Source organism: Terrapene carolina, unplaced genomic scaffold, assembly GCF_002925995.2.
Source record: "Terrapene carolina triunguis isolate 2854851 unplaced genomic scaffold, T_m_triunguis-2.0 Scaffold31, whole genome shotgun sequence".
Lineage (NCBI taxonomy): Eukaryota > Metazoa > Chordata > Testudines > Emydidae > Terrapene > Terrapene triunguis.
The window spans coordinates 8744570-8772100 of record NW_020664382.1 but is presented as its reverse complement, the minus strand read 5'-3'; the positions used below and the strand labels follow the sequence as shown (position 1 = coordinate 8772100).

General features: G+C 41.1%; 1 protein-coding gene across 1 annotated transcript in view; it reads right to left on the bottom strand.

The window, feature by feature from the left end:
* Positions 1-20380, bottom strand: part of LOC112116858 (nucleolar pre-ribosomal-associated protein 1-like) — a 76542-nt gene extending 56162 nt beyond the window's left edge. The window contains exons 1-12 of the mRNA XM_026652225.1: positions 20245-20380; positions 18807-18946; positions 16525-16676; positions 14021-14153; positions 11769-11865; positions 10503-10588; positions 8191-8316; positions 6117-6247; positions 4320-4515; positions 2666-2803; positions 2059-2232; positions 1231-1375 (exon numbers count right to left, since the gene is read on the bottom strand). Of these exons, the coding sequence (XP_026508010.1) occupies positions 1231-1375; positions 2059-2232; positions 2666-2803; positions 4320-4515; positions 6117-6247; positions 8191-8316; positions 10503-10588; positions 11769-11865; positions 14021-14153; positions 16525-16676; positions 18807-18946; positions 20245-20380 (1654 nt within the window). The remainder of the gene's footprint in view (positions 1-1230; positions 1376-2058; positions 2233-2665; positions 2804-4319; positions 4516-6116; positions 6248-8190; positions 8317-10502; positions 10589-11768; positions 11866-14020; positions 14154-16524; positions 16677-18806; positions 18947-20244) is intronic.
* Positions 20381-27531: the final 7151 nt, after the last annotated feature.

The following is a 27531-nucleotide window of genomic DNA, read 5'->3' as shown; positions in this document are numbered from 1 at the left end:
ACAAGCAAAAGGCATTTCAGCAGCCTAAACTATTTTTCTGGTTTATTGACAGCTGAATTGATGTGAGGCTGCATAAAGGCAATTTGTTGTACAGCTGCTAGTGGAAGTAAATAAATACAGTGTAAAAATAGCTGAACAATTCTTTACAACATTTTTTTTCCTGTTGGCCAGCGTTTCCCAAAATGTGGAACATCCCCTCGCCCCCCCAAAAACTAGATGGGAAGATGAGAACAGACCTCTCTACTGTTATCCACACTCTCAGCTTACAGTTTTAAAAAAATGAAATCTCTAGCTGTAATGGCTGCAAAGAAAACCTTGAAAACATGACCTGCGAGTAACTGATGCAGCAGAGCCTGTCTGAGTTTGCAGAGAGCCTGAAACAACTGCTTTTTAGGTGTAAACTCCCCTGTTTGTTATGATAGGTGCTAAAGTATCATCACTGGCCTCTGATTTAAGTGTCAATATTAACAACTGTTTTGCTGCTCACAAAACTCCTATGAAAGGAGAGGAAGTTTCATATTGCGAAGAGCTACACAAGCGTTTCTCTCAGCATGGGACATGCCACCCTGGGAGGGCACAAAGTAAGAGTGGGTGCACAGAAGACATATCAATTAAGACATGTAGGCCATTAGCAATAATTGGCTAGGCTGCAGGGGGCATGACTGGTTTGATTTTCTGCAGAGCAGTGGTTCTCAAAGCCGGTCCGCCGCTTGTTCAGGGAAAGCCCCTGCCGGGCCAGGCCGGTTTGTTTACCTGCCGCGTCCGCAGGTTCGGCTGATCGCAGCTCCCACTGGCCGCGGTTCACCGCTCCAGGCCAATGGGGGCTGCAAGAAGCGGCGCGGGACAAGGAATGTGCTGACCGCCGCTTCACGCAGCCCCCATTGGCCTGGAGCGGCGAACCGTGGCTAGTGGGAGCCACAACTGGCCGAACCTGCGGACGCGGCAGGTAAACAAACCGGCCTAGCCCAGCAGGGGCTTTCCCTGAACAAGTGGCAGACCGGCTTTGAGAACCACTGCTGTAGAGGGACTCAGTTTTAAAAAAATGTTGGAACACAGCTATAGACAAAGGTCCTTGCCAAAGGACCATACTGACTGAATACCAAATACCCAGGATAAAATCCAGGCTCCAATGAAATGGTGGCAAAACTTCCATTGATTTCAATGGGGCCAGGATTTCACCACAACTGTTTATATACATATAGGATGTTATGCCTACAAATATATTCCTACCGTGCTGTTCGTTGGTTTCTGTGATCTCAGTCATTTCCTCCTCAGTGGAAATGGTGTCTTCCCTTCTCTCCCCATCATGTTGTTCTCTCTCTTGTTTTAGAAGCGACTGCCAGACCGCCACTATGCTGTTCATGTCAGGTAAAAGCTAAAGACAAAATATATACGCAAGAAAAAAAATCAACAGCTCTTCAGTGCTGCACAATGCTGTAATAATGCAAATATTCCTAACACACTGACAAGGAGAACTGCTTACACTATGCAATTTGAATACAGACTGAAATCAGATTTTTATTTTCAGCTCTGCAGAGAATAAACATATCAAAGAAGAACACCATATTAAAAACAGATATGAAAAGTTACCAAGTGCTTAGCATTTTTTGGCTGTCTGGATTTCAATGTAATAAACATTTTCAAACCAAGGACCAGTTTCTGCTATAGATTACCGGAGTGTAAATCGGGATGAACTCCACTGACTTCAATTTACTTAAAGTGAGAGTAGAATTTGGCCCCAAATTATTAAAAAGCTGCTCTTAATTTTAATAGTTTTCCTCAGTACTAGCACACCAGCTGCCAATGTTATGAATTCATCTTAGAACAGAATTTTTTTGGCATTTCCACTTACCAGATTTATTAGCTACCATGCTGTACTACAGTACTGGTTATTAACATTTAATAAAAATGTCTATAAAATACCTAGGAACTTTTATGTGCTTGGACCCAAGGATACAATAAATCAGGGGCAGAGTGCCCTAGTGCACTGGAGCAGTTATCTGCTGCAAACCTGTAATTCTAGGCCCTTGCTGTTTTTTAATATCTTCTCTTTTGTACCTTGCTAAGGGCTTCTCTGTACAGTTGGACAAATTCCTGCATCATCAATGGAGTGTAGATTTCTGACTTTTGCCATATTTCCTCATTCAGACAGTGCTCAATATTTTTCAGGGCTCTTCTCAAAATAGTTGACACAAGGGACAAGATGGTGTGTTTCACTGTTTTGCTGGGTAACTAAAAGAAAGAGAAGCTGAATTAACAATAAAGTTACAGTGCTTCTTCCCTATCCATTGTATTCACACTACTTATTTTGGAGTATTTGTTGAAACTTGTAAACAAGATAATTGTTTTTTAAAACTGGGTTGTTAGGTGGGTTCTTTTACAGCATGCATTCTCACTGCATGTGGTAGAAGAAAAAATACCAGCCCTTACAGCCAGTGAGCAGTTGCACAGCTGTGGCTTACAAGAAGTTAATGAAAGCAACAATCAGTGGGACTTAAACACATGTTTAAGTGCTTTCTTGAATTGGGGTCACAATTTGGAGCATTCGGCATAAAATCTGATAATTAATTGGTTTTAAAAGTTACTTGGATGATCACCTTTCACACTCTTAACCCTAAGGAGGTTGTTTGGGAAAAGCCACATTGAGACAATAAAATGCTCTTACATTTAATCCTTGGGTGAACATAGTTTTATTGCACACCACAGGAACTGTTGTTACCATCACCATAGAAAGCAATCTAGGGAGTGGAATAAACTCTGCAGTTTTAAAAGAGTTGGAAATCTCTGGTTGAGCCTCATAGATCTGAAATAAAAATAATAGAGTTTAACCAAGACTGATGTAATCATGCAGATTTGCAGCCAATTCTACAGAATACATTACAAACACGATATTATTTGTTAAAGGTTACTAACAACTGTACTAAATGTCAGGTTCCACACAAAGAGAAGGGCACTCGAAAGTTAACCACAGAGCATACATACTTAAATATGCATCCGAAGAAGTGGGATGTAGCCCACGAAAGCTTATGCTCTAATAAATTTGTTAGTCTCTAAGGTGCCACAAGTACTCCTGTTCTTTTTACTTAAAACATAGTCATTCTAAAATGATGATTACTAATGAGTAGTAGTATATCCTGCAGAGCATACATCAACTTTATGTTCAGTTACACAGGAAACCTGCAGAAAATTTGCCTATTATCCTTGGAAGCCCTGCTCTATTTAACAGATGGCACTGTCAGCTATTTTAAGATAAAAAAATGGCGGAGGAGTATACAGCAAGGACAAAAGGATTCTCTAGCCATTTGTTTTTGTGTCTTGAAAACCAAAATCCTCACTGGGATTTTTCTCACAGACTGTAATGCCAACTCCTTCTTTCCCAATTTAGCTAAATGTTTATACCTCTTTCTACTCCCAGAATGGCCTTTTACCAAATGACCTTCTCACTCTACATCTACACTTCTCAAAGCTGCCATGGCTCCAAGCCACAGCTCATTTTACTCAGCGTTCACAGAAAAGAGGATGCAACTTTTTTCTTTACCATCTTCAACATTTATTTTACAACATCCTGCCTCTTCTTTCCTAACATAGCATCAATTACTAAAGGTATTTCAGAACCCTTATGTCCTTCCTGTTTAGGTCATTTAAACCACAACAGTTTACCTTCTTTGTAGCTGGGCCTTTGGATCTCATTTGATTTTTAAAATAAATTAATTATTTAAAGTAAGTGCCTTGCTGCCTTTTTGGTGAGGGAACATCACTAAACAGCATGTGTACACAGCTGGGAACACACTACATCTTCATCCACTAGAGCCTCAGCTTAGGCACATTCTCCTCTGACATCAAACTACTGATTCTTTCAATTAAGAGGCCAGATCCTCAGCTAGTGCAAATCAGTTTAGCTCTACTGAAGTCAACATAGCATCCTCAATTTACACCAGCTCAGGCCAAGATCTTCAATTTGAAGTCACACACAAAAAATTATTTCCACAATATAACTGATTGGGCCCATGTATTGCATGGCATCCTAAGAGTGGTAAATTTTGCACCGTACTAACAGTACTTAGAATGTGCTGCAATACCCAGCTGTAACAGGTGGAGTTAAGGGCAAATTGTCCAATATAGCATTGAATTTCCTTGTTAAGTGGTTTTAGGTAGGCTATGAGTGTTTGACTTTTCTGTCATTTGTATTACACAATCATACAAAATAATAGTACTTGTTTAAACAAAAAATGTTGATCTTTAAAAAAAAAAAAAAAAAAAAGCCTCAAAACTGGGCTTTTCCATATACAAAAAGCACACATTTTCCATCTCTCTCTTACCTTTTTTAGCAATTTGATATTGTCTAACCAGGTTGACTTCAGTCTGGGAATGAAGGAATATTGGGTTTCCTTAAAGTATTTATTCAGTAAATCTGGGCACACTTTAAGAATATTGACCATAAGATCAGCAACCATCTCATCCTCTGTTGCAGTTTTTAAATTCAGCAGAAAGCGCAGAAGCACCAAATTTCCTCCTCTGTAAAGACAAAATTGGGGGGGGGGGGAAGTCACAATTTTAATATTTTAAGCACTCCACTAGCTCAGTAACTCCAGTATTAATAATGTTATAATGCAAGAGGTAAAATTCTGCTCTACTCTCATTTTTGCTGGTGTAAATCCAAAGTGACTCCTCTGACATGAATAGAGTCACCCTGGATTTATATTGGTGTAACTAAGAATAGAATATAGCTAAAGGTCTCTTACATGATGTACTGTAGCTAAAACAGAGCCCTCATCAACACAGTATCACTGAGATATTCCAAAAAATATTCTAACCAAATATCACAAACTTAAAAACATAGAATTATAGCATTATATTAAACTGGAAAATATTTTTCTGTAGCCCCCCTTATGAAGATAGGTTATTTTAAAATCTGTTCAGTCATGGCATTGCAGATGGCTTCTTCTAAACGACCCTGAGCAAAGTGAGAATGTTGCAAATGCCAAGGGAACAGCTCTTCAAATTTACCCCAAAGCAAGAAAACAATCTGCGTGAATATGGAGATATACCTATCTCATAGAACTGGAAGGGACCCCGAAAGGTCATTGAGTCCAGCCCCCTGCCTTCACTAGCAGGACCAAGTACTGATTTTTGCCCCAGATCCCTAAGTGGCCCCCTCAAGGATTGAGCTCACAACCCTGGGTTTAGCAGGCCAATGCTCAAACCACTGAGCTATCCCTCCCCCCCATTAGAGTTATAAATGGACTTCAGCCAACTGGTTTGTCTAGCAATGAAGCACAACATCACTGTACCCGCCTCCCTCCATGGAAACATAAAAGTTTAGATTATTTTCCCTGTTGGTCATAAACTGGGTGCATATGTATTTTATCCAGTAAGCCAACAGTGACTGTGAGACAAATGAAAAAGCTGGTCAGGTGTTATGAACCAAATTCTAGTGCCACTGAAGTTAATAGCAAAACTCACATTAAATTTAGGGGGACAAGGATATGTATTTGTAGTTCCATAAGCCAGTAAATTAAAACAGACACTTCGGCGTGGCAAGGTCAACATTAGCAATTTCATCTTTGTTACTTTATGCTAACATAAATGATTTGAGGTCTAGGAAAACCACCTTATAATGAAAGACTTAAGGAACTTAATCTATTTAGCTTCTCAAATACCTGATGGTTAAGAGGCAACTTAATCACAGTCTATAAGAACCTGTGCAGAGAAAAGCTACCTGATCCGAGAGGGATCCCTAATTTAGCAGACAAAAGTATGAGATCCAATGGCTGGAAACTGAAGCTTAAAAAATTCAAACTGAAAACATTTTTAAACAGGGAGGGTAATTCTTGGAACAGATGCCTAAGGGATGTGGTTGATTATCCATTACTTGAAATCTTTTAATTGAAATTGGATGTCTTTCTAAAACATATGCCTTAGTTCCACCCAGTTATTGAGCTCAATCCAGGAATTACTGAGTGAAATTCTATGGCCTGTGTTATGCATGTGGTCAGACTAGATGACTAGAATGGTACCCTTCTTTCCTTAAAAATCTATGAAATACAGACTGGAAACCCAATGGCCCCTTCCTCCCCCACAAAATGAATATAGACAAAAAAGCCCTGTTAATTCACCTGCCAGACGTGCCAAGGCTTCGATCATAGAAATTAATGCCATGTTTCAGAGAACAACACAGGTCCATTAAGAAGTTATGAACCAGTTCTCTTACCATGACCTTTCCTGCCTCTTCAGGATCTTGAGTAATCTACAATGTACAAGAGAATTGTGAAAAACAAACATTTTAATTGTTAGTTTAATGAAAGAAAATTTTACAACAAATTCACTTTTATCTGTATTTTATACAGCTTGATTTATACACAGACAACTCCTACTTCACTCACTTTAGTTTTTGGTTAAGTTAACAAGGCAAGTTTTAACCTGTGCATTAAACACATTCAATAATATAGGATTCCTTCTATTCATAGGACTCAAATTGCATACCTTGGGAGTGTTTTTATTAATTACAGGGCATTGCCACCTAGGGCTTTCTGGCAAGAAATAAGGACAGTAAAAAGAAGCATGCCAGATGAACAACGTGAAAAATGAAGCTAAATAGAGATGTAAGTATGTCATTTTTATAAAGGGATTATGGCCAAACAATGTGCTGGCACCATAAAAATTAAGATTTAAAAATTAATTTGAAATGTCTACTTTCAGCCTTACTACTAAAAATTAGTGCAAGAAAACTGTCACAGAAATCACAGATGCTATCAGCATGAAGCATACAAAACAAATAACATGTTCTTTGGGCCAATTTTGGGTCAAGATGTTGGCCACACTGAGAACAATTTTAATACAGTACATGAAAGATGTCCTGCACGTGCTAACTCTTCAGGGATGAAAAAGCATGAATTCCATTACAGATACAGCACAAAAATGAGAGGAGAGAACAGACCAGCAATATTTATCAGGTCAATGACTGGTTACTTTAACTCTTTAGATATGGCAGAGTTTAAGACTTCTGCAAATGCAAAATTCATTGGCAAGTTATTGTTGGGAAATCACAAAGCCTACTGACAAAGCAGCAGTTTGATCCACACTGCAACAGTGTGAATAATTCACAGCTCAAACTCATGTAGAGTCATATGTGTGCATGGCTCTGTATTAAACACTTAATGGAAACAGGTCCTTGCCAGGAGTTTACAGGCTTCTTATAACCTGAACTGCATATACAGTAGGTACCAGGATAGGAGCTGACAAAGAGACAGCCCATTAATGGTAGAAGTTTTCATGGAGAGAGTTGGTCTTTTAAAATATATGGATACTGATATAAAGGCCTGATACAAAGCCCATTAAAAGCAATGGGAGTCTTTCATTCCATTCCATAAGCTTTGCATAAGGTCCTAAGACAATTTAGATACACCACATCTCAGATATTTCCATTACACAAAAGTGGAACTAAAAGATAACAACCCGCGTAATTCTTGTTATGTAAAGTAAAAACAAAGCGACTTACGCAGCAGCAATGCAGTGCTAGCAGGTACTAGGTTTCAGAAGAATGACTCTTAACTCATTAAAGACAGTTTTATACAAGTGTAACGTCATTTGCTGGTGGAAGCAAGAGCAGAATCCGCCCCAGAGATGAGGCTGCTCTTTATTCTGGGGCATTATTTCAGAGTCAGCCCAGTCTGATGTATGGAAACTGGGTACATGGAAAGGATATTGAGAGAGGCACTGCACAGTCTAGTCTTTGCTCTCTCCTACTCCGTCTTGCCCTAATGCAGGAGCAAATTCTTCCTGGCAGTCAAGCAGAGAAGAATGCTGAAGTATCAGCATGCCCCAAAGGCAGCACTTCTGCTCTGGAGCTCCAGAAATTGGGGGACAGAAAAGAGAGCCCCCCAAAGCGACATGAAGGTAGAGGTCCCTCCACACCCTTCAGGCAATCAGAAAAAAGGGGCAGCCCTACTGCCACTCTTCCTAGGATTGAAGCACTAGTAGTCTCCAGCCCAGGCAAGTTGTTTGTTGGTTTCTTTAAAGTAGTGTATGGCATGGCTCTCTCCTCTTCTTGGGATCATAAATAGAGATAGCCCTAGCCCCACCTGTCTATTCCTCCTGTTTGTAGGCTGCACAGATTCAAGCAAGGAGAGTGAAGAAAGAGGTACGGGATAGGGAATTAGGAGAAACATCTTACGAAAGAAATTACCAGACCTTGACATCCTCAGTGCTGACATCGGTAATCCCATTCCAACGGTAAAGAGAAGCGATGTGACTTAACACTTCCACAGTAAAAAAACGCACCTTCTGCGTCTTACTGATACTCTTATTTTGAACCACCTGAAAACAATAAAAAGAAAGTCTTTTGTGTATTGCAAATTACAACGAAATGGAAAATAATAGTCTCCATCACACCTTGCACTGGTATTGCTTTTGCGCAGCTCCCTCTCCTCTACTAGAACAGAAGCGTTTCCCCTTTTCTCCTTGGCTTGGGGAAGCAGCCCTCTCCCACCACTCCTCTTCCTTCTTGGCTAGTGTACTGCGAGCAGCCTCTCCTGTTTCAATCTACTTTAAGCACTGAGCATATTAAGTGTTTGCAGGACTAGAGACACAGTTTGGACTAAGGAGCTTCCGGCGCCTTTGGAATCCCAAAACCCCATTAGCTCCAGACAAGGAACTGGAAAGCTATTAGAAAAACTGGCAGAGCTTGCTAGCTGTAGAATCTGAAGAGGAGGGAGTGTTAGCTACACATGGAGTTTGTGTATGTTGAAGGCTCTACTCTCAATACAGGAGCTGACAAAATCCACTGGGGGAAGCTGGCAAGAGTTGTTACCAGAGTAATCCAATGAATGCACCAAGCAGATGTTAGCAATGGCAACTGGTTTGCTCCAGGCTAAGAGATAAGCTTTGCAGAATCAGAGTCTTCTGCAGCTCTACAGGACCTGAGCTTCAATCAGACCTTCAGGGGACACGTCTGACTTTTGGAGAACCAAGAGTTTTGGTTAAGCAAGATTTAAATAGCTGAGGCTTGTTTGTAGCCGCAGTTCAAGGAATTTACAAGCTCTATGGGAAAAATCTGAGGTGCATATAAATTTCACACAACAAACAGTTCCAGATGCCTCCTCCCCACTTCCCTACTGCAAAAATAACCACAAAAAAACAAAACCTTGCAGCAAAAGTAAATGTAAAAAATTACTGTGAATATAGCATTAACCCTGTAACATCTAGCAAGGAAATTCCAAAAATTAATGGTTTTCCCCATAATGTTTTCTCGGCTTCATTTTTTTATTCCTGTTTTCCTTGTTAAATTTTAAACCTTGTGTATTATGTTATTAACTCAACCATGATACATACCAGAATAAGATATGCAACACAGACAAGCTAACAATGCAGGAGAAAAATTCATTTCTGGAACTCCCTGATTTCGCAATCACCATGCTAGCTTTTTTAAAGTTTAATTTAATGTAAACAAAAGCACAGTTTTCATTTATATTGTCAGTTTCCCTTTCCTGTTAGGTTTCTTCCATATGGAAAAGGGACAGAAGGGGCAACAGAGCTCAAAATGTGGAAACTGCTGATACACAAGGGGATATGGCCAAAGCAGCTGAAGACAACTGATTCTACAGCAATTCTCAATGACTTCTGTTATCAAGCTTCCATAGCAGCCTTGATGTAACTTAAATCTGCTTTCCCCACCCCTGAGAGAACCAGGCAACATGACATCCCATCACAGAACCAACTTCTCCCTTCTCTTTCAATGGGTTTACATGGCACATGGAAAGTAGTCCTCCCTGCAGCAGCTTTCCTGGATGTAGCCCTGGGTTTTTACTAGAAACCTTCATTATAAAAGCCACCATTTTCCTCTTGTCCATCAAGAAACAGCTTTGCCTGGCAGACTACATCACTAGCCCCAAATCAGGATACTACCAGTCTCAACTGCAAGTAGATCCAGACCGCAACAGTTATCTCTAGTCAGGAGGTCATGATGAGGGATGCTACAGAACCCTATCAAGACTATGTCTTTAATTGGAAACCTATGGTAAAGGGGCTTTACCCACCAGACAAGGACAATTCTCTGCACTCCATTTGCCCCAACAGCCCCCAATATAAAAGCTCTGTTCCTTCTGGAAGTGAGGCAGTGTGTTCGATAGCTAGATTTTCGAAGTAAGAGTCATAACTTATTGCAGATATACCACCTCACTTCTCCAGGAGGTAAATGAGATGGGATGTATGAGAAACGTTACATACAAGCAGTAAGTAGCTTTTAAATTCAGCCGCGTGATCATTTAATTTAAAATTCTACTTAAAAAATATCACATTACAAGCTTTAACCCTGAGACAATTTTATGGCCAACATATAAACCCCCAATGAACAAGCTCAGCAACAGAAATGCTGATGATTCTTTGCAGCACAATGCCAGAGTAATAAATAGGTGTATATTCTTTGGGAATGCATTGCAAAGCTGTCTTCAGTAGCAAGAGAAACAGAAAGCAAGAGACAAAGCCATTTCAAGGGCATACCAGACCTTTGTTCCCAGTGTGGAAAGCAGAAGATTGATAGTAGAAACTTTATCTTCCTTTAATCCAGTCCTAAGAATATCTGGAATGAAATCTAAGAACATATTTCAAATGTTAGAGTCGTGATCTGAGGACAAGCAGCATTTGACTATGAAATTAATTTCAGGGAATTTGTACTTGTTTGTCCTCAATGTCATGTCACTCATCTCTGTGTTGTATTTAAAGATGAACAAAAATACGCGTATTAGCATGCATGGTGAACAGATAATACAGTGATAAACAAACTGCTGTAACATTGCCTTTTATGAAATACCTATTGTAAGAATTATTAGGCAGTTACTTAGCTCAGTTATTATTATTTAATATTTATATTGAGCTGGCGCCTAGAGACCTCAATCGGGTCAGAGCCCCATTGTGCTAGGCTCTGTGTAAACATATAGTTAGTGACAGCCCCAGCCCTGAAGGACCTACAATTATTGACGTCAATGGGATTAATTATAGGGTCTGATCCAAGGCCCACTGATATCAACAGGAGTATTCCCATTAGCGTCAATGAGCATTGGATCCAGTTCTTAGTATGTTAAGTCAAGTGCATAGATAAGTCTTTTCAGAAGCAGACCCTAAATTAGCTAAAAACCCTGATTCCTTCTCTATTGCAATTCTGTGAGCTATTCTATGTGGGGCTAGTACAGCTGCCTCTTCCTCAACATACGGGGGTTGTACAAACACCCTCTGATGGCACTTCCCTGCAGAGCCCAAATGAAGGGCTTAAGGGGTACAGCAGCCAGAGACAGTGGCCATTTGACCCAAGGACAATCCATTCTAAGGACTTACACGGGCCTTGCACAGGCTATCTGCACAGGGATGAATTTCACTGTGTTCAAAAACTAGATCTTGCCTGATTTTTAAACATTTAACTTTAAAAGAAGGCAGCACATCCAATGTTATTACATTCTGAAGAAGTTTAAAAGCCATAAAGTCTCCTCTGTCATCTGATCTTTGTGGTTCTGAAGGTACTATAAGCTTATTTATCATGAATTGGGTCATCTAGGCCTTCCTATTTACCCTGCAGTCTCTTTGCGGTCAGCATAAGCAATACCATGACCGTTATTTTCAGCCAGTACAGCCAAGTGTTTTGGAAAGCATAAGCTTATTTAAAATCAGTTTTTAAAATTGAATTTCCTTTGTCTTGTCAATGCTATTTAATTGGTTCATATTTTTAAATGTGATCTTTAAAAGATACTCCTTTAACAAAAGCAGTAATTGTTAAGTACCTTTTAACTCTAGCACTTGTACTAGGATAGTGTTGTCACCAGCAATTAAAAAGGAGAGAGCAAACTGAATATATGCCATACGGACATCTGGTTTCCCCTAAAAGAAAATTAAAAGACACTTTTAGCATATAGCTTGTACACAATTGCAAAAATTTTACAGCAGCAGTTTATCATAAAATATGTAATAAGTTGTATAGATATGTTTTATATAAACACATCCCCAGTATATTACTCTGATAAACTACACGAGTTTGTCAACCACAGTCTATTAACCTGTGGAGATTACTTTCATATCTTAGCATGTAGTTAGGAAGGCTGGTTGGTTCACTAATTTTTCAATTTTGAATACCTGGGCTAGGTCACAAATGATAAGTGGTTTGGCAGTCAGACTCTAATCCCCATTTACGCACATCACCAAACCACCAGAGATTGTTGAGCTACTCAGACAAGCCAAGGACCAGACTAACAGGGAGCTATTGCTCAGGACCAAGGTGTATTGGCAATGCTACAGAAACTGACAGGAGTTCTGTCCGCATAAAGGCCACAGGATCTGACTGTAAATTAGAATTATTTTTAAAGATTAATTATTTAACTTCCATCTGGAAAATGAAATCCCTAGCCCTTTAGTGCAGTGGTTCTCAACCAGCGGTACGTGTACCCCTAGGGGTACTCAGAGGTCTTCCAGGGGGTACATCAACTCATCTAGATATTTGCCTAGTTTTACAACTGGCTACATAAAAAGCACTAATTAAGTCAGTACAAACTAAAATTTCATAGACAATGATTTGTTTATACTGCTCTGTATACTATACACTGAAATGTAAGTACAATATTTATATTCCAATTGATTTCTTTTATAATTATATGGTAAAAATGAGAAAGTAAGCAATTTTTCAGTAACAGTGTGCTGACATTTTTGTATTTTTATGTCTGATTTTGGAAGCTTTTAAGTGAGGTGAAACTTGGGGGTACACAAGAAAAATCACACTCTTGAGAGGGGTACAGTAGTCTGGAAAGGTTGAGAGCCACTGCGTTAGTGTATGTCATTTAAACTATATGTAAAAATCCCCAAATTAAATATAATTACTGGGGTACAATGTGAAACAACTTTCCCTTTAAAAGTGACTTGTAAAAAGGGGGAAAGAAAAGAAATAGCAGTGGGGACATGAAAGATTTTGTCAAAAAGTTAGGGAGGTTGTTGCTTTTCTGCTTGATTTTTACATTAGAAATTCAGGCTTGGTCTATCCTGAGACACTATTACAACTAGAGAATTAGTGAAATGACGACATCATAATGGAGTGAAATCTGAACAACTGAGAAGAGGAGGAATTTTCAGGCACTGTCAAACTCTGTTTTGGTTAATAATATCTAATTTACTCCCATGACTAATGAACACGTTGTTAAATGAATATCCTGGATAAAGATTTAACACCCAAGTCCTTCAATTAAGATGTGAGAGCTCACAAAGGTAGATCCTGCAGCAAAACCCCACACTTGACACTCCTAATAACTTAACATTAAAAAAACCCAACCGATTTTCCCCCAAAACCATTAGTTACAATTTCCAAAGCAGAGTGTAGTTTTTTCATAAATATTGGGTGAAATCCTGGCCCCACTGAAATTGATGGCAAAACTCCCACTGACTTCTACAGGACCAGGATTTAACCTGTTAATTTTAGAACTGGACAATTTCCACCCCTCTGAAACAAATTAAAAGCATTAAAACATTGCCTTTGCCTTCATTCCATTCTAGCCTTAAAATGTCATCTAATGGCAGTTCTTTCCTATGGCCACCAAACCACATAATAAGCCATGATGCAGTTTCATAACAAACTAGGTCACCCAATACTATGGCAGCAAAACTCTACCAGTTTTCCCTATGGTATTATAATCTTCAGGCGCTCCACTTCATCAGGGTAGCAGAGATCAAGCAGGCATGGAAATGAAATGAGCAACTCCTATGGGTGCCAGGACTTCATTACACAAGATCTCTAATAACGACAGACACTTAGAAACATCCATGACCCCTGGGTGTTTCCCATTTAAGTGAATGGGAAACTGTTCATAGATCAGCGCTAGTGCCTATTATAAACAATCAGACAGAAAAGGGGAAGGAAGAGGTGGAGAAGCAGTAGTGGATGAAAATACAGTGGAGTCGCATTAGCAAGTTTACTTTAAAAATTAGCAAAAGTAAACGGAAGATACCTCCATGCCAGCTCATCTGACCCCTGCAGATACTTTGCTCACTTTACCTTCTTATCTCTTTTCTTCACTAATCCAGGCAGGAATTTATTATTAAAATCAAAATGGCTATAGACATCCCTTGCAGAATCTGGCCCCTGTGCCACCATGGCCGACAGCAAGGTGAGGCATACTCGAGTCATCCTACGTGAATAAATAGGGGGGAATGCGTGTTATTGCAGGAATGATGGTTACACAGACGTTATAATGTGAGAAATTATACCTCTCAAATCATCCAGCCACAACTTCCACCAAAGTCAGTGGGAGTTGCAGGCACAGAAAAGCACTCAGAGTCTGTCCCAACGTGAGTAAGCAAGCACAGTCAGGAAAGCTAAGCTCTAACCACACTGAACCTGATCCTGTATTCCTACTGCATGCAATGCTCTCACAGTCCAGGGAAGCCATGGCTCAATAAGGAATGCAAGATCCAGCATCTTTACAAAGCAACCACTGTTATTAATTTAGGCAAAATGCACGTGACTTTTCCCTAATTCTGGCCAATCTTATTTTCATATTGCCTGTTTTAAAAAGTATGTTTCTCAGATCAAGGCCCTGAGCCTGCAAATTCTTATGCATGTGCTTAACTTTAGTATGGGGAGCAGAGCCATTGGAACTACCCCTGGCAGTAAAGTTAAGCACCAACATAAGTGTTTACAAGATGGTGCCTTAATTCATTCCTATAAAATTGTTTGTATTATTATAGCTTATTATTATTTTCTTTGTTAAAGAATGCAGAAAAAGAGCTGTATTCCTGTCACTGGACCAAACCCTGAAGTCCTTACTAGTTTTCATTCAAATTTTATACTCAGTCCTTACTCACTGACTGGAGTGGAAATCTATCTGAGTAACGAAAAGAAAAAGTCAGAGGTACTGATGTAGAGGGAGTAGGCACAAGGGAATGTACATCTACATTGTTCCTATCAACTCAGCTTACACACACAAATATACTGGGAGGCTGGATGTTGATGTTCCAGAATAAGGGGGAGAGCGCCGGAAATGAAGGCTCCAATCCCTGCATCCACTGTCAACGTGATTTTGCTGTTAACTTCAAAACTGGGGCCATAAGGGCCCGATTCTGCAGCCCTTTCTGATGTGCAAAGACATGCCATTATTAATCGCTGCAGGATCAAGCCCTAAAGTTCCAATAGGGGGGAGGGATAGCTCAGTGGTTTGAGCATTGGCCTGCTAAACCCAGGGTTGTGAGTTCAATCCATGAGGGGGCCACCTAGGGATCTGGGGCAAAATCAGTACTTGGTCCTGCTAGTGAAGGCAGGGGGCTGGACTCGATGTCCTTTCAAGGTCCCTTCCAGTTCTAGGAGATAGGACATCTCCATTAATTTAATTTAGAAATGTTATCATTCATAAAAAATCCTGAGGAGAAGACGCATACAAAGCAGAGATCCTGCCTCCATATGCCACAACAACATGACCTCTTTATGCTTCAACTGGACAACATACGTTCTCAGCAAATTGTTGTAATCATTATATTCTATGCCCCATTGGTGCAACTGACATGAAAATAATTGTTTTGTGACTGCCAAACCCCTTGGCCTTTCCAGTTGGCCAATGTAGCTACTAAAAGTCAAAATACCCTATCTGAAATTCAACAAAGCTGTTTCCCTTAAGCAAGCTCTGGAAGGATTTCTCCAATAGCTGTATTTTGGGGTCATTATTATGAGGGTACATTATTTTGTTGGTAGTGTTATTGGAGCCATGTTGATCCCAGGATATTAGAGAGACAAGGTAGATGAGGTAATATCTTTTATTGGATCAACTTGTGTTGGTGAGAGAGACAAGCTTTCGAACTTACACAGAGCTGACGAAGAGCTCTGAATGCCACAGACAGGGTCCTTGAATCAATAAGCACCTTCCCTCATCCAAATGAGGCACTGGGATGTAAAGCAAGAACCACCCACCAAACCTCAACTGCCATGGAGGGACAAAGCAGAAGAACCTCCTTTGGACTTAGGTTATAAATAAATTAAGAAATAAATTCACTCAAATCAATTAGTTGTCACACTTAAGAGACAGAAAAAGGTGTCGAGGAAAAGTTGGGCTAATGGAGAAATTCTATTACAAATGTGTGGACATTTTGTGAAAAGACTAGGAAAAAGAAGCAACAATCAAACTCAACACTTCTTGCCATCACCATGGTGTTCTGCTCAGCTTCGGTGAGCAATAGAAAAGGAAATCTTTCTCTACACCTCAAGCAGGTTTCATATCACAAATGACATAGTTAGGGTAAACAAAGCAAGCAGAGGAAGAGAATGGAAAATTACAGACTTAGCTAAAGTCAAGTGCAGCGCTACTCCCTGCAGCATTCCTGCAAACACTTATATGTATGTGCCTAAGATTATACACTGTGAGCAGTCCTCCTAAAGTCAGTGGGACTCCTCACATTGCAAACAGTTCAGCACATGCTTAGGTCTTTGCAGGATGGTGGCCCAAGGTAGCATATCGGGACTATGTCAGAGCAACCAACGCAGGTTCTCACTCTGGTATGCACTAGACTTACCTGTGACTTTCAGAATACAAAGCAGCATAGATTAATTTCATATAGCTATTAATCAACTTCTTTACTATGTTCATCCCCACAACAGAAAAATGGGACAGGTCACTTGCTGTTCTCAACAAGATGGCTTCCAAAGCTTGAAAAATTAACAGCATCTGCAAAGTTCAGAGATATTTTATTTTAAAATATTGTTGCCATTACTTTCCTCAAATATCCCTATACAAGCTAATATAAATAAGAACATTAGAACAGTAAACATCATAAATAATGAGTAACTGTGCAACAAGAGGAAATGCTTCCAAATGTGAAACTCAAGGTAACACACTGATTCTCTTCCAGATGGTTAACACTGAAATAATACGCTTGGGCAGAGGCTTCCATACTATGGTCTATGGATCACTACTGAGCAGCGAAGAGGTGGCTGGTCACATGGTACCAACTCTTCTCCTTGTTTCCAGCTGCAAAGGTCATGAAATTCAGTGTTGATAATGGCAAGACAGTACATCAGAGAGAATCATTTGAACTATTCATACACTTACTGTATTCTAAAGTAGTTGTAACCAACAAAGATTAAGACCTAGGCCTCAATATGGACAGCACAATTAAAACATCTGCTCATAGTGCAGCAGCATTCAAAAAAGGAAACAAGACACTAGGATGCACATGTGGATGGAATGGAAAATAATACTCAAATATACAGTAGAACCTCAGAGTTACAAACTGACCGGTCAACCACACACCTCATTTGAAATCGGAAGCACACAATCAGGCAGCAGAGTCCAAAAAAAAAAAAAAAAAAGGCAAATACCGTACAGTACAGTGTTAAACGTAAACTACTAAAAAATAAAGGGAAAGTTTTAAAAAAAAGATTTGACAAGGTAAGGAAACTGTTTCTGTGCTTGTTTCATTTAAATTAAGATGGTTAAAAGCAGCATTTTTCTTCTGCATAGTAAAGTTTCAAAGCTGTATTAAGTCAATGTTCAGTTGTAAACTTTTGAAAGAACCACCATAATGTTTTGTTCAGTTACGAACAACCTCCATTCCCGAGGTGTTCATAACTCTGAGGTACACCTCTACCTCGATATAACGCTGTCCTCGGGAGCCAAAAAAATCTTACCGCATTATAGGTGAAACCGCATTATATCGAACTTGCTTTGATCCACCGGAATGCGCAGCCCCACCCCACCCCCCGGAGCACTGTTTTACCACATTATATCCAAATTCGTGTTATATCGGGTTGCGTTATATCGGGGTAGAGGTGTACTACTGTAATGCCATTATATACAGAACTCAAAAACTATACCTAAGCCCCAATACTGCACTGAGCGCCTCACAGTGAAACCCTAAATACACACTCAACCGTACCGCAGCATCAGGGCCTTACAAATTACAAACTCTGTGTTTTATCAGTAGGTGGAAGAATATCTACACAGCAAGCAGCTGACAAAGCAAGACACAATGTATACATAGTTTTTCTGTTATGTAGACAGAGAGGATACTTTATTAAAGAGTGGTAGCCGTGTTAGTCTGTATCAGCAAAAACAACGAGGAGCCCTTGTGGCACCTTAGAGACTAACAAATTTATTTGGGCATAAGCTTTCGTGGGCTAAAACCCACTTCATCAGATGCATGGAGTGGGTACCACAAGGACTCCTCGTTGTTTTTATTAAAGAGATTGTTTATTGGAAGTTAAAAGGGGCTCCATCAACTTTAATCAGTTGTAAACAAACTCTTCTTTACCTAAATTACTAATAACGCCTCACATAATTAGCTGTAAGAGAGTTCTATAAATCCAGTTTATTGGTCACTATTTATGCTCTTTGTTTATGTTTTGCATTTCTCTCAGCTCAGACAATAAGTTTTACCTTCAGGTTCTTAATGCTGCAATAGCTGGATATCACACACTACAAAGGAAGGCTTATTTATCTAAAAACAAATGCTTTTATTAGATTTGTGTGTGCGTATGTGTGTATAAACATTTCTATTGGTCCTGAGTTTTATAAAAGCTTTTCTTAACAAAATTCAAAGGCCTCAGTACTACAGAGCTTGACTTCAATGGGACTATTCAGAATACATTAGGTTTAGCACGTGTAAGAGGCTTTGCAGGATGCCTTTACATTTTATGACAAACTTATAAGGCCACTGACAACTTAACAACCGATTTTTCTGCTCCTCAGATCTCCAAATAAATTCTTTTATTCTGTGTTTATACTACAATTATTAAATGTTCTATTCAGTGCACACTCTGCTGTCCATTACAAATGCAATGCATGTGGACAACTTACTTCACTTTCAGGCCTTCTTTCACCATCCAAAAGTCTGAAAATTTCAGCACACTCCACAGAAATTTTTATATATCCCTCTACTACATCATATAGTTCAGTAGATGGTAATGTCTTAGCTGTGGAGACGAAGTTTTCTAAACCTGAAAGAAAACAAGCATTTACATCTGTAATCAAAAGCATGCTTTTCAAATGACAGATATAACCTTTATTCCAGCCAGGGCCGGCTCCAGGGTTTTGGCCGCCCCAAGCAGCCAAACAAACAAACAAAACAAAACAAAAAGCCGTGATCGCAATCTGCGGCGGCAGTTCAGCGGGAGGTCCTCGCTCCAAGCAGGAGTGAGGGACCGTCCGCCGAATTGCCGCCGAATAGCTGGACGTGCCGCCCCTCTCTGAAGTGGCCGCCCCAAGCATCTGCTTGGTAAGCTGGTGCCTGTAGCCGGCCCTGATTCCAGCTTCACAAACTCCGTACACTGCATTATAATTTGTCAGGGTTCATGGAAGAAGTGTCTGGTATGGAGAACGTGACATTCAGCATGGAAAGAAACTTAGACCAATATCATCTACTTGTTAACATTTTCTTTCTCACTTTATGTTCATCTGAGTGCTAGGCATATTACTGCCAATCCAAAGGTACATTCACTAATATAGAATGGGAACGTTACAAGAGCACAATGCAACCAACTACACTTCACTGAATAAATCCCCACAAAAGACAGAATTTATCCAAGAATATTTCTACCTTGAACACTGAATTACTTCATATCATTTGAAGTTCATTTAAACATGCAAAAACTGCAAAATAGTTTTAAGGAGTAATAAAGGTGCCCTCCCCCCCTTTTTTGCATAAGATACAGGAATACTTGTATAGTAAAGAAAATACACATAATGCACCTAACTACATCCAAGGCTGCCTAGTGCAAAAGTAATAGAGAGAGAGAGAGAGAGAAAATGCAAAATCTTTGTGAATAGTAACAGGGAGCGACTCACAGTACAAATGCAACAATAATTCATTTATTACTGGGGCACCTGCACTAAACAAGCTCCTAGGTGTGGGTCTCAATCCCCCCTCCCCTCCCCGCAGGAATGGGCCATAATACATGAGAGCAACATGAACGGAACCGTAATGCACTTGGAGCAGCACGGGGAGCAGTGCAGTGTGCGCGAACCTGGGAAATAATGCAGGGCGGGCGGGGCGAACACAACAGGAACTCAGCACACTTTAAAGCGTGCAAAGGCAGCAACACGAGGGGGCGATGGCCGGTGACAACTCAAAGAGCAGCATGGGGACACCCCATGCTGGTGCCCCGCCAGTGCCAGTTCAACGGCAGGGGCAGCTGCAGCACGGGGGTTGGCAATGCCCCCAGCAGCAGCAGTGACGGGAGCAGGCTCCCCCGCGGGAAGCACGTGTAAGTCGAGCCCAGCTCCCGCCCCGGCTCACCCTTGATCGCGGTCTCGGGGTCCCGCAGCAGAGATTTGAAGTGGGTGCCCGTGAATTCTCCCTCCGCGCCGCGGGCTCTCTTGGTCTCCGCCGCCCCCGGGCTCGGCGCCTGGCTCTTTCGCTTGTGGGCGCCCATCGCGCCGGCCTCCAGGCTGCGCACGGCGGCTACACGCGGCGGGCTGGTCCGGCTTGTGCTCTCCCGGAAGCGGCCCGCGTCCGCCTCCCTGCTCGGTCCTCGGGAAACTGCAACCCGGCAGCGCCCCGGCCCAGAGCGCCCAGGGCTGGCTGAACAAGCCCCAGGCTGTCTCCCAGCTCCGGGGGGGCCCACGCGCCCCTGCCCTCCCTTCCCCCCTTGGACATCCACCCCCACGCCCAAGCCCCCTCTAGGCCACCCACATTCCGCCTGAGCACATCTACCTGGGCCCGGGAGGAGACAGGGAATTAGGCCCCACTGCAGCTTTAGGCCTTCAGTGACTAGTCCATCAGCCTGCAAGGGGGAGCCCAATGTGTGCTCACAGTCAGAGCAGCTCTCATTGACAGGCATGATGTTAAAACACCCCGTTAGGGCTCGCCTCCCTCCATTGCTCACACCAGTGTCAGCAATTGCAGGACGTTTTAGAAAACGTTCCCCACAAGCCTCTGAGAACACCAGGGAAATTCCCCTAAAGATCCTGCTTTCTGGTTATTGGCTAATCCAACAACAACAGCAAACATCAGTGGAATCCAGTGGGTGTCTGTTTCATTCTTCTTCAGTGAGAAGTGCAGGGCCATCCTTGCAGGAAAGGTTATCGCAAAAATGTGTGTCTGGTATTTCATCAGGGAGACATTTTGTACAGACTGCTTTAATCTTAATCCCTAAAGGCAGGGCTGATACTGAGTATTGTCTTATTCCTCAAAGAGTCCAGCTAATTTCAATTGGACAACTCAGCAAGAGTAAGGGCAGCAGAATTGGGCCCTAAATCAGGGAGTTGAAACATTTCTTACTCATAAGTACAACAATATGAGAATTGGGGGGAGGGGGCATATTCCATCTGTCACTACTTCACTGTCCTGTAAATATCTATCTGTTAACACTCATCACTGTAGTATGTGAGCCTCTAAAGAAACCTGAAGAAGCCACTCCTGGTTCCCCCCCGTCCCAATTTATTGTACGTGGCTGCATCTTTACTAGTCTCTCTCCCTCCTGGGATTTCCGTCTTTTATACTGTTGTTTCTCTGGGACTCCTCTCCCCCAACCTTTGGTTCTCTGTCTTCATTACCCCTCTTTCCTAGGGTCTCCTAAACCAGTGGCTCTCAACCTTTCCAGACTACTGTACTCTTTTAAGGAATCTGATTTGTCTTGTGTACCCCAAGTTTCACTCACTTAAAAACTAATGCTTACAAAATCAGACATAAAAATACAAAAGTGTAACAGCCCACTATTACTGAAAAGTTGCTTACTCTCTCGTTTTTACCATATAATTATATAATACATCAATTGGAATATGAATATTGTACTTCCATTTCATTAAGTGCATTTTCATATAGAGCAGTATAAACAAGTCATTGTCTGTATGAAATTTTAGTTTGTACTGACTTTGCTAGTGCTTTTTGAGTAGCCTGTTGTAAAACTAGGCAAATATCTAGATGAGTTGATGTACCCTCTGGAAGACCTGTGCATACCTCTAAGGGTATGCAGTACTCCTGGTTGAGAATCACTGTAAACCCCACTCTCACTTCCCTTTCCTCCCAAATTCTCTGCCCCTTTGGTCTTCTCTTTCCTTGCATTTCTCATACCCCTGGGTCTCCAACTCCCTTTCCTATCTTTTGAGGATTCCCACCCCTAGAATTCCCCCATCTAGAAATCCTTCTCCCACCTCCCAGTTAGGTGTCCCAGCATTGGTGATGCTTCACTTGTGTCTGCAAATAACTTTTTGTTCAGGCTCTGTTCATATAACCTGTTTATATGCACACTGCATTCATACATACACCAACTGTTACTTTAAAGAATACAAAAGCTACAGAGCAACCTATTAAAATGGATGATCTATTTCTATTCCACTACTCCTTTTCTTTTCCCTTATCCTCTACTTTTTTTTGAGGGGCTGGAGGGGTGCAAAGGCAGCACCTGAAGTTTCCAGTGCTGGGTTATCACCCAAAGATGATTTTTATGTTGCTAGGGTTGGGAGCTTGTGAGCTTTACAAGGGAGAGAACAAAAATGCCAGGGAGTCATCAGCATATGTCCAGGATCAAGAAACATACAAGATCTGATGGTAAAAAAATGGCCCAACACTGTAGCATTTAATCTCAGAAAGGGGAACTACACAACAATGAGGAGGTTAGTGAAACAGAAATTAAAAGGTACAGTAGCAAAAGTAAAATCCCTGCAAGGTGCGTGGAAACTTTGTAAAGACACCATAATAGAGGCTCAGCTTAAATGTATACCCCAATTTAAAAAACATAGTAAGAGAACCAAAAAAGAGCCACTGTGGTTAAACAACAAAGTAAAAGAAGCAGTGAGAGGCAAAAAGGCATCCTTTAAAAAGTGGAAGATAAATCCTAATGAGGAAAATAGAAAAGAGCATAAACTCTGGCAAATGAAGTGTAAAAATATAATTAGAAAGACCAAAAAAATTTGAAGAACAGCTAGCCAAAGACTCCAAAAGTAATAACACTTTTTTTTTTAAATACATCAGAAGCAGAAAGCCTGATAAACAACCAGTGGGGCCAGAGAACACTTCAACCTCCCTGGTCACTCAATTACAGACCTAAAAGTCGCAATTCTTCAACAGAAAAACTTCAAAAACAGACTCCAATGAGAAACTGCAGAATTGGAATTAATTTGCAAACTGGACACCATTAAATTAGGCTTCAATAAAGACTGGGAGTGGATAGGTCATTACACAAAGTAAAAACTATTTCCCCATGCTAATTTTTCCCCTACTGTTACTCACATCTTCTTGTCAACTGTTTGAAATGGGCCATCCTGATTATCACTACAAAAGTTTTTTTTTCTCCTGCTGATAATAGCCCACCTTAATTGATTAGTCTCGTTAGAGTTGGTATGGCAACACCCATTTTTTCATGTTCTCTGTGTATATATATCTTCCAGGGCCGGCTTTGGCTTTCTGGCCACCCCAAGGAAAACAAAAAACAAAAACCGCGGCGGCCAGAACAGCAAAGCAAAAAAAACAAAACAAAAAAACCCTGCGGCGCGGCCAGAGCCAGGGTACAGGGGGACTCCCTGCCCTGCAGATGTGCCTCGGCTAGCGGGGGGAAGGGGAGGGAGCGGGGGAAGAGAGAGAAGGGGGGCGGCCAGGGCTTCAGCGGGGCGCTGCCACATGCCCCCCCCCCTGTCGGGAGGGCTCCGCACCTCTCCGGTCGGCTGGGAGGGAAGGACGCGGGCTGCCCTGCCGGGCTTGCTGCAGGGCGCTCCCGTCCTCCACGCCGCTGCCCCCTACAGGGCGGCCGGAGCGGAACAACAACAAAAAACAAAAAAAGCGTCCGTGCCGCCCTAGGATTGGGCGGAATGCCACCTCCTACAAGCTGCCGCCCCAAGCACCAGCTTGCTCGGCTGGTGCCTGGAGTCAGCCCTGATATCTTCCTACTGTATTTTCCACTGCATGCATCCGATGAAGTGGGTTTTAGCCCACGGAAGCTTATGCCCAAATAAATGTGTTAGTCTCTAAGGTGCCACAAGTATTCCTCGTTCTTTTAACTATCATCTGTAACCTATCATTTAAATCAGCTTCTGTACCAAATGACTGGAGGATAGCTAACGTGACGCCAGTTTTTAAAAAGGGCTCCAGAGGTGACCCTGGCAACTACAGGCCAGTAAGCCTCACTTCAGTACCAGGGAACTGGTTGAAACTATCATAAAGAACAAAATTGTCAGACACATAGATGAATTTGTTGGGAAATAGTCAGCATGGTTTTTGTAAAGGGAAATCATGCCTCAACAATCTACTAGAATTCTTTGAGGGGGTCAACAAGCATGCAGACAAAGGAGATCCAGTGGATATAGTGTATTTAGGTTTCAGAAAGCCTTTGACAAGGTCCCTCACCAAAGGCTCTTAAGCAAAATAAGCAGTCATGGGATAAGAGGGAAGGTTCTCTCACGGATTGGTAACTGGTTAAAAGATAGGAAACAAAGGGTAGGAATAAATGGTCAGTTTTCAGAATGGAGAGAGGTAAATAGTGGTGTCCCCCAGGGATCTGTACTGGGCCCAGTCCTATTTAACATATTCATAAATGATCTTGAAAAATGGGTAAACAGTGAGGTGGCAAAATTTGAAGATGATACAAAACTACTCAAGATAGTTAAGTCCCAGGCAGACTGCGAAGAGCTACAAAAGGATCTCACAAAACTGGGTGATTGGGCAACAAAATGGCAGATGAAATTTAATGTTGATAAATGCAAAGTAATGCACATTGGAAAACATAATCCTAACTATACATATACAATGATGGGGTCTAAATTAGCTGTTACCACTCAAGAAAGAGATCTTGGAGTTATTGTGGATAGTTCTCTGAAATCATCCACTCAATGTGCAGTGGCAGTCAAAAAAGCGAACAGAATGTTGGGAATCATCAAGAAAGGGATAGATAAGACAGAAAATATCATATTGCCTCTGTATAAATCCATGGTACGCCCACACCTTGAATACTGCGTGCAGATGTGGTTGCCCCATCTCAAAAAAGATACATTGGAATTGGAAAAGGTTCAGAAAAGGGCAACAAAAATGATTAGGGGTATAGAACGGCTTCCATATGAGGAGAGATTAATAAGACTGGGACTTTTCAGCTTGGAAAAGAGGTGACTAAGGGGGGATATGATAGAGGTCTATAAAATCATGAGTGGTATAGAGAAAGTAAATAAGGAAGTGTTATTTACTCCTTCTCATAATACAAGAACAAGGGGCCTCCAAATGAAATTAATAGGTAGCAGGTTTAAAACAAACACAAGAAAGTATTTTTCACGCAACGTACTGTCAACCTCTGGAACTCCTTGCCAGAGAGTGTTGTGAAGGCCAATACTATAACGGGGTTCAAAAGGGAGCTAGATAGATTCATGGATGATAGGTCCATCAATGGTTATTAGCCAGGATGGGCAGAAATGGTGTCCCTAGCCTCTGTTTGCCAGAAGCTGGGATTGGGTGACAGGGCATGGATCACTTGATGATAACCTGTCTGTTCATTCCCTTTGGGGCACCTGCCATTGGCCACTGTCAGAGGACAGGATACTGGGCTTGATGGACCTTTGGTCTGACCTAGTATGGCTGTTCTTATGTACTATTGTCTGTTATGAAGGAATACACGTGAGGATACACCCTTAAAACTTTGTTGCAATTTTCAGGACGTGTTCTAGATTCAGATACCGCTTCTGATCATGTTGACTAATATTGTCTCATTGTTTTCTTGTATGCCCCATCTGTCTGTATCAATCTGTTATCTATGGTCTTATACTGAGACTGTAAACTCTTTGGGACAGGGATCACTTTTTTGTTCTATATTTGTACAGCACCAAACACAATGGGGTGCTGACCCATGACAGGGGCTCCTAGACACTAAGGTGGTAATAATAAATAATAATTAATCATAAATTTAATGTTAATTTTTAAAAAATAATCCAGATCCAGTCAGAAAACAAAGGAACATTTTTACAGCATGTGTCCTAGACATTTTGTAAAAGCAGATACTGTGGCAGAACTACACAGTTCCCAGAATATAACACTGCAAGGCCATAAGTGCTCATTGCTTAGAAATAGCCACCATACCACATTAAAAACTTGGGATATTGCACCCAACTTTAGAAACCTGTGCTAAGAGGTATGATTTTATAATCCTGAAAAGTCTGTGAAGGACTATTTGGTTCATTCACACTGTGAATCAATTAGGAATACCCCTTTCAATATTCCTTCTTCTACAGTTAATCTAAAAAATGGGCAGTGTGTACTTGGTAGAAATGCTCTTATAAACTTTATTATTAAAGAATTCTATTAAGAATTTTAGCACATGTAAAGAACACATTGCCATATACACATTGTCATATACACAATACATGCTCTTATACTTCCCTCCACAGTACATCAGCAGGACTAAATACAATTAAAAGTAATGGATTACTCCAAGAAATACATCTAGGAGAGCTGTTTGCCATTTTGGCACAAATTTTAATCTCTTTAATGGCAAACCTGTTTCTTTGAGATTTATTAAGGTTGAAAAGGTTAAATTATCATGCGTGCATGGTGTTCAGAACACAAAATCACTTCAAAGGGAGGCTTTGTGAATTCCTACTATGGCCACAATACATTAGAATGTAGAAATATAGACCATGGACTTATTGATAAATAAGAGCCAACTCACTCTTTGCTTCTTTACTCTGTTTCCCCTCCCCCTGTTGACTTGGTTATCCATATATATTTGCTTCAGGAATACCTCAAGCAAAATGACAGTATTTTTATTCCTCTGTTCCAGATAGATCCCAACTTTGCTCCAAATGAGGTTGATTGAAGTCCCATTGACTTCAGTGGGTACAGGACTGCAACGGAAATCCTCAATGGTTGTAAATTGCCATCGCTCCATTGGCTTCAATGAAACAACATTTTACACAAGTAGAGACTGTTTAAATATGAGTCAACAGTGTGATGCTGTTGCAAAAAAAGCAAATGTGATTCTGGGATGCATTAACAGGTGTGTTGTGAGCAAGACACGAGAAGTCATTCTTCCGCTCTACTCTGCGCGGGTTAGGCCTCAGCTGGAGTATTGTGTCCAGTTCTGGGCACCGCATTTCAAGAACGATGTGGAGAAATTGGACAGGGTCCAGAGAAGAGCAACAAGAATGATTAAAGGTCTAGAGAACATGACCTATGAAGGAAGGCTGAAAGAATTGGGTTTGTTTAGACTGGAAAAAAGAAGACTGAGAGGGGACATGATAGCAGTTTTCAGGTATCTAAAAGGGTGTCATAAGGAGGTGGGAGAAAGCTTGTTCATCTTAGCCTCTAAGAATAGAACAAGAAGCAATGGGCTTAACTGCAGCAAGGGAGGTTTAGGTTGGACATTAGGAAAAAGTTCCTAACTGTCAGAGTGGTTAAACATTGGAATAAACTGCCTAGGGAGGTTGTGGAATCTCCATCTCTGGAGATATTTAAGAGCAGGTTAGATAAATGTCTATCAGGGATGATCTAGACAGTATTTGGTCCTGCCATGAGGGCAGGGGACTGGACTTGATGACTTCTCAAGGTCCCTTCCAGTCCTAGAGTCTATGAATCTATCACTGGTTTTCTCCACTCACACCTACACTATCC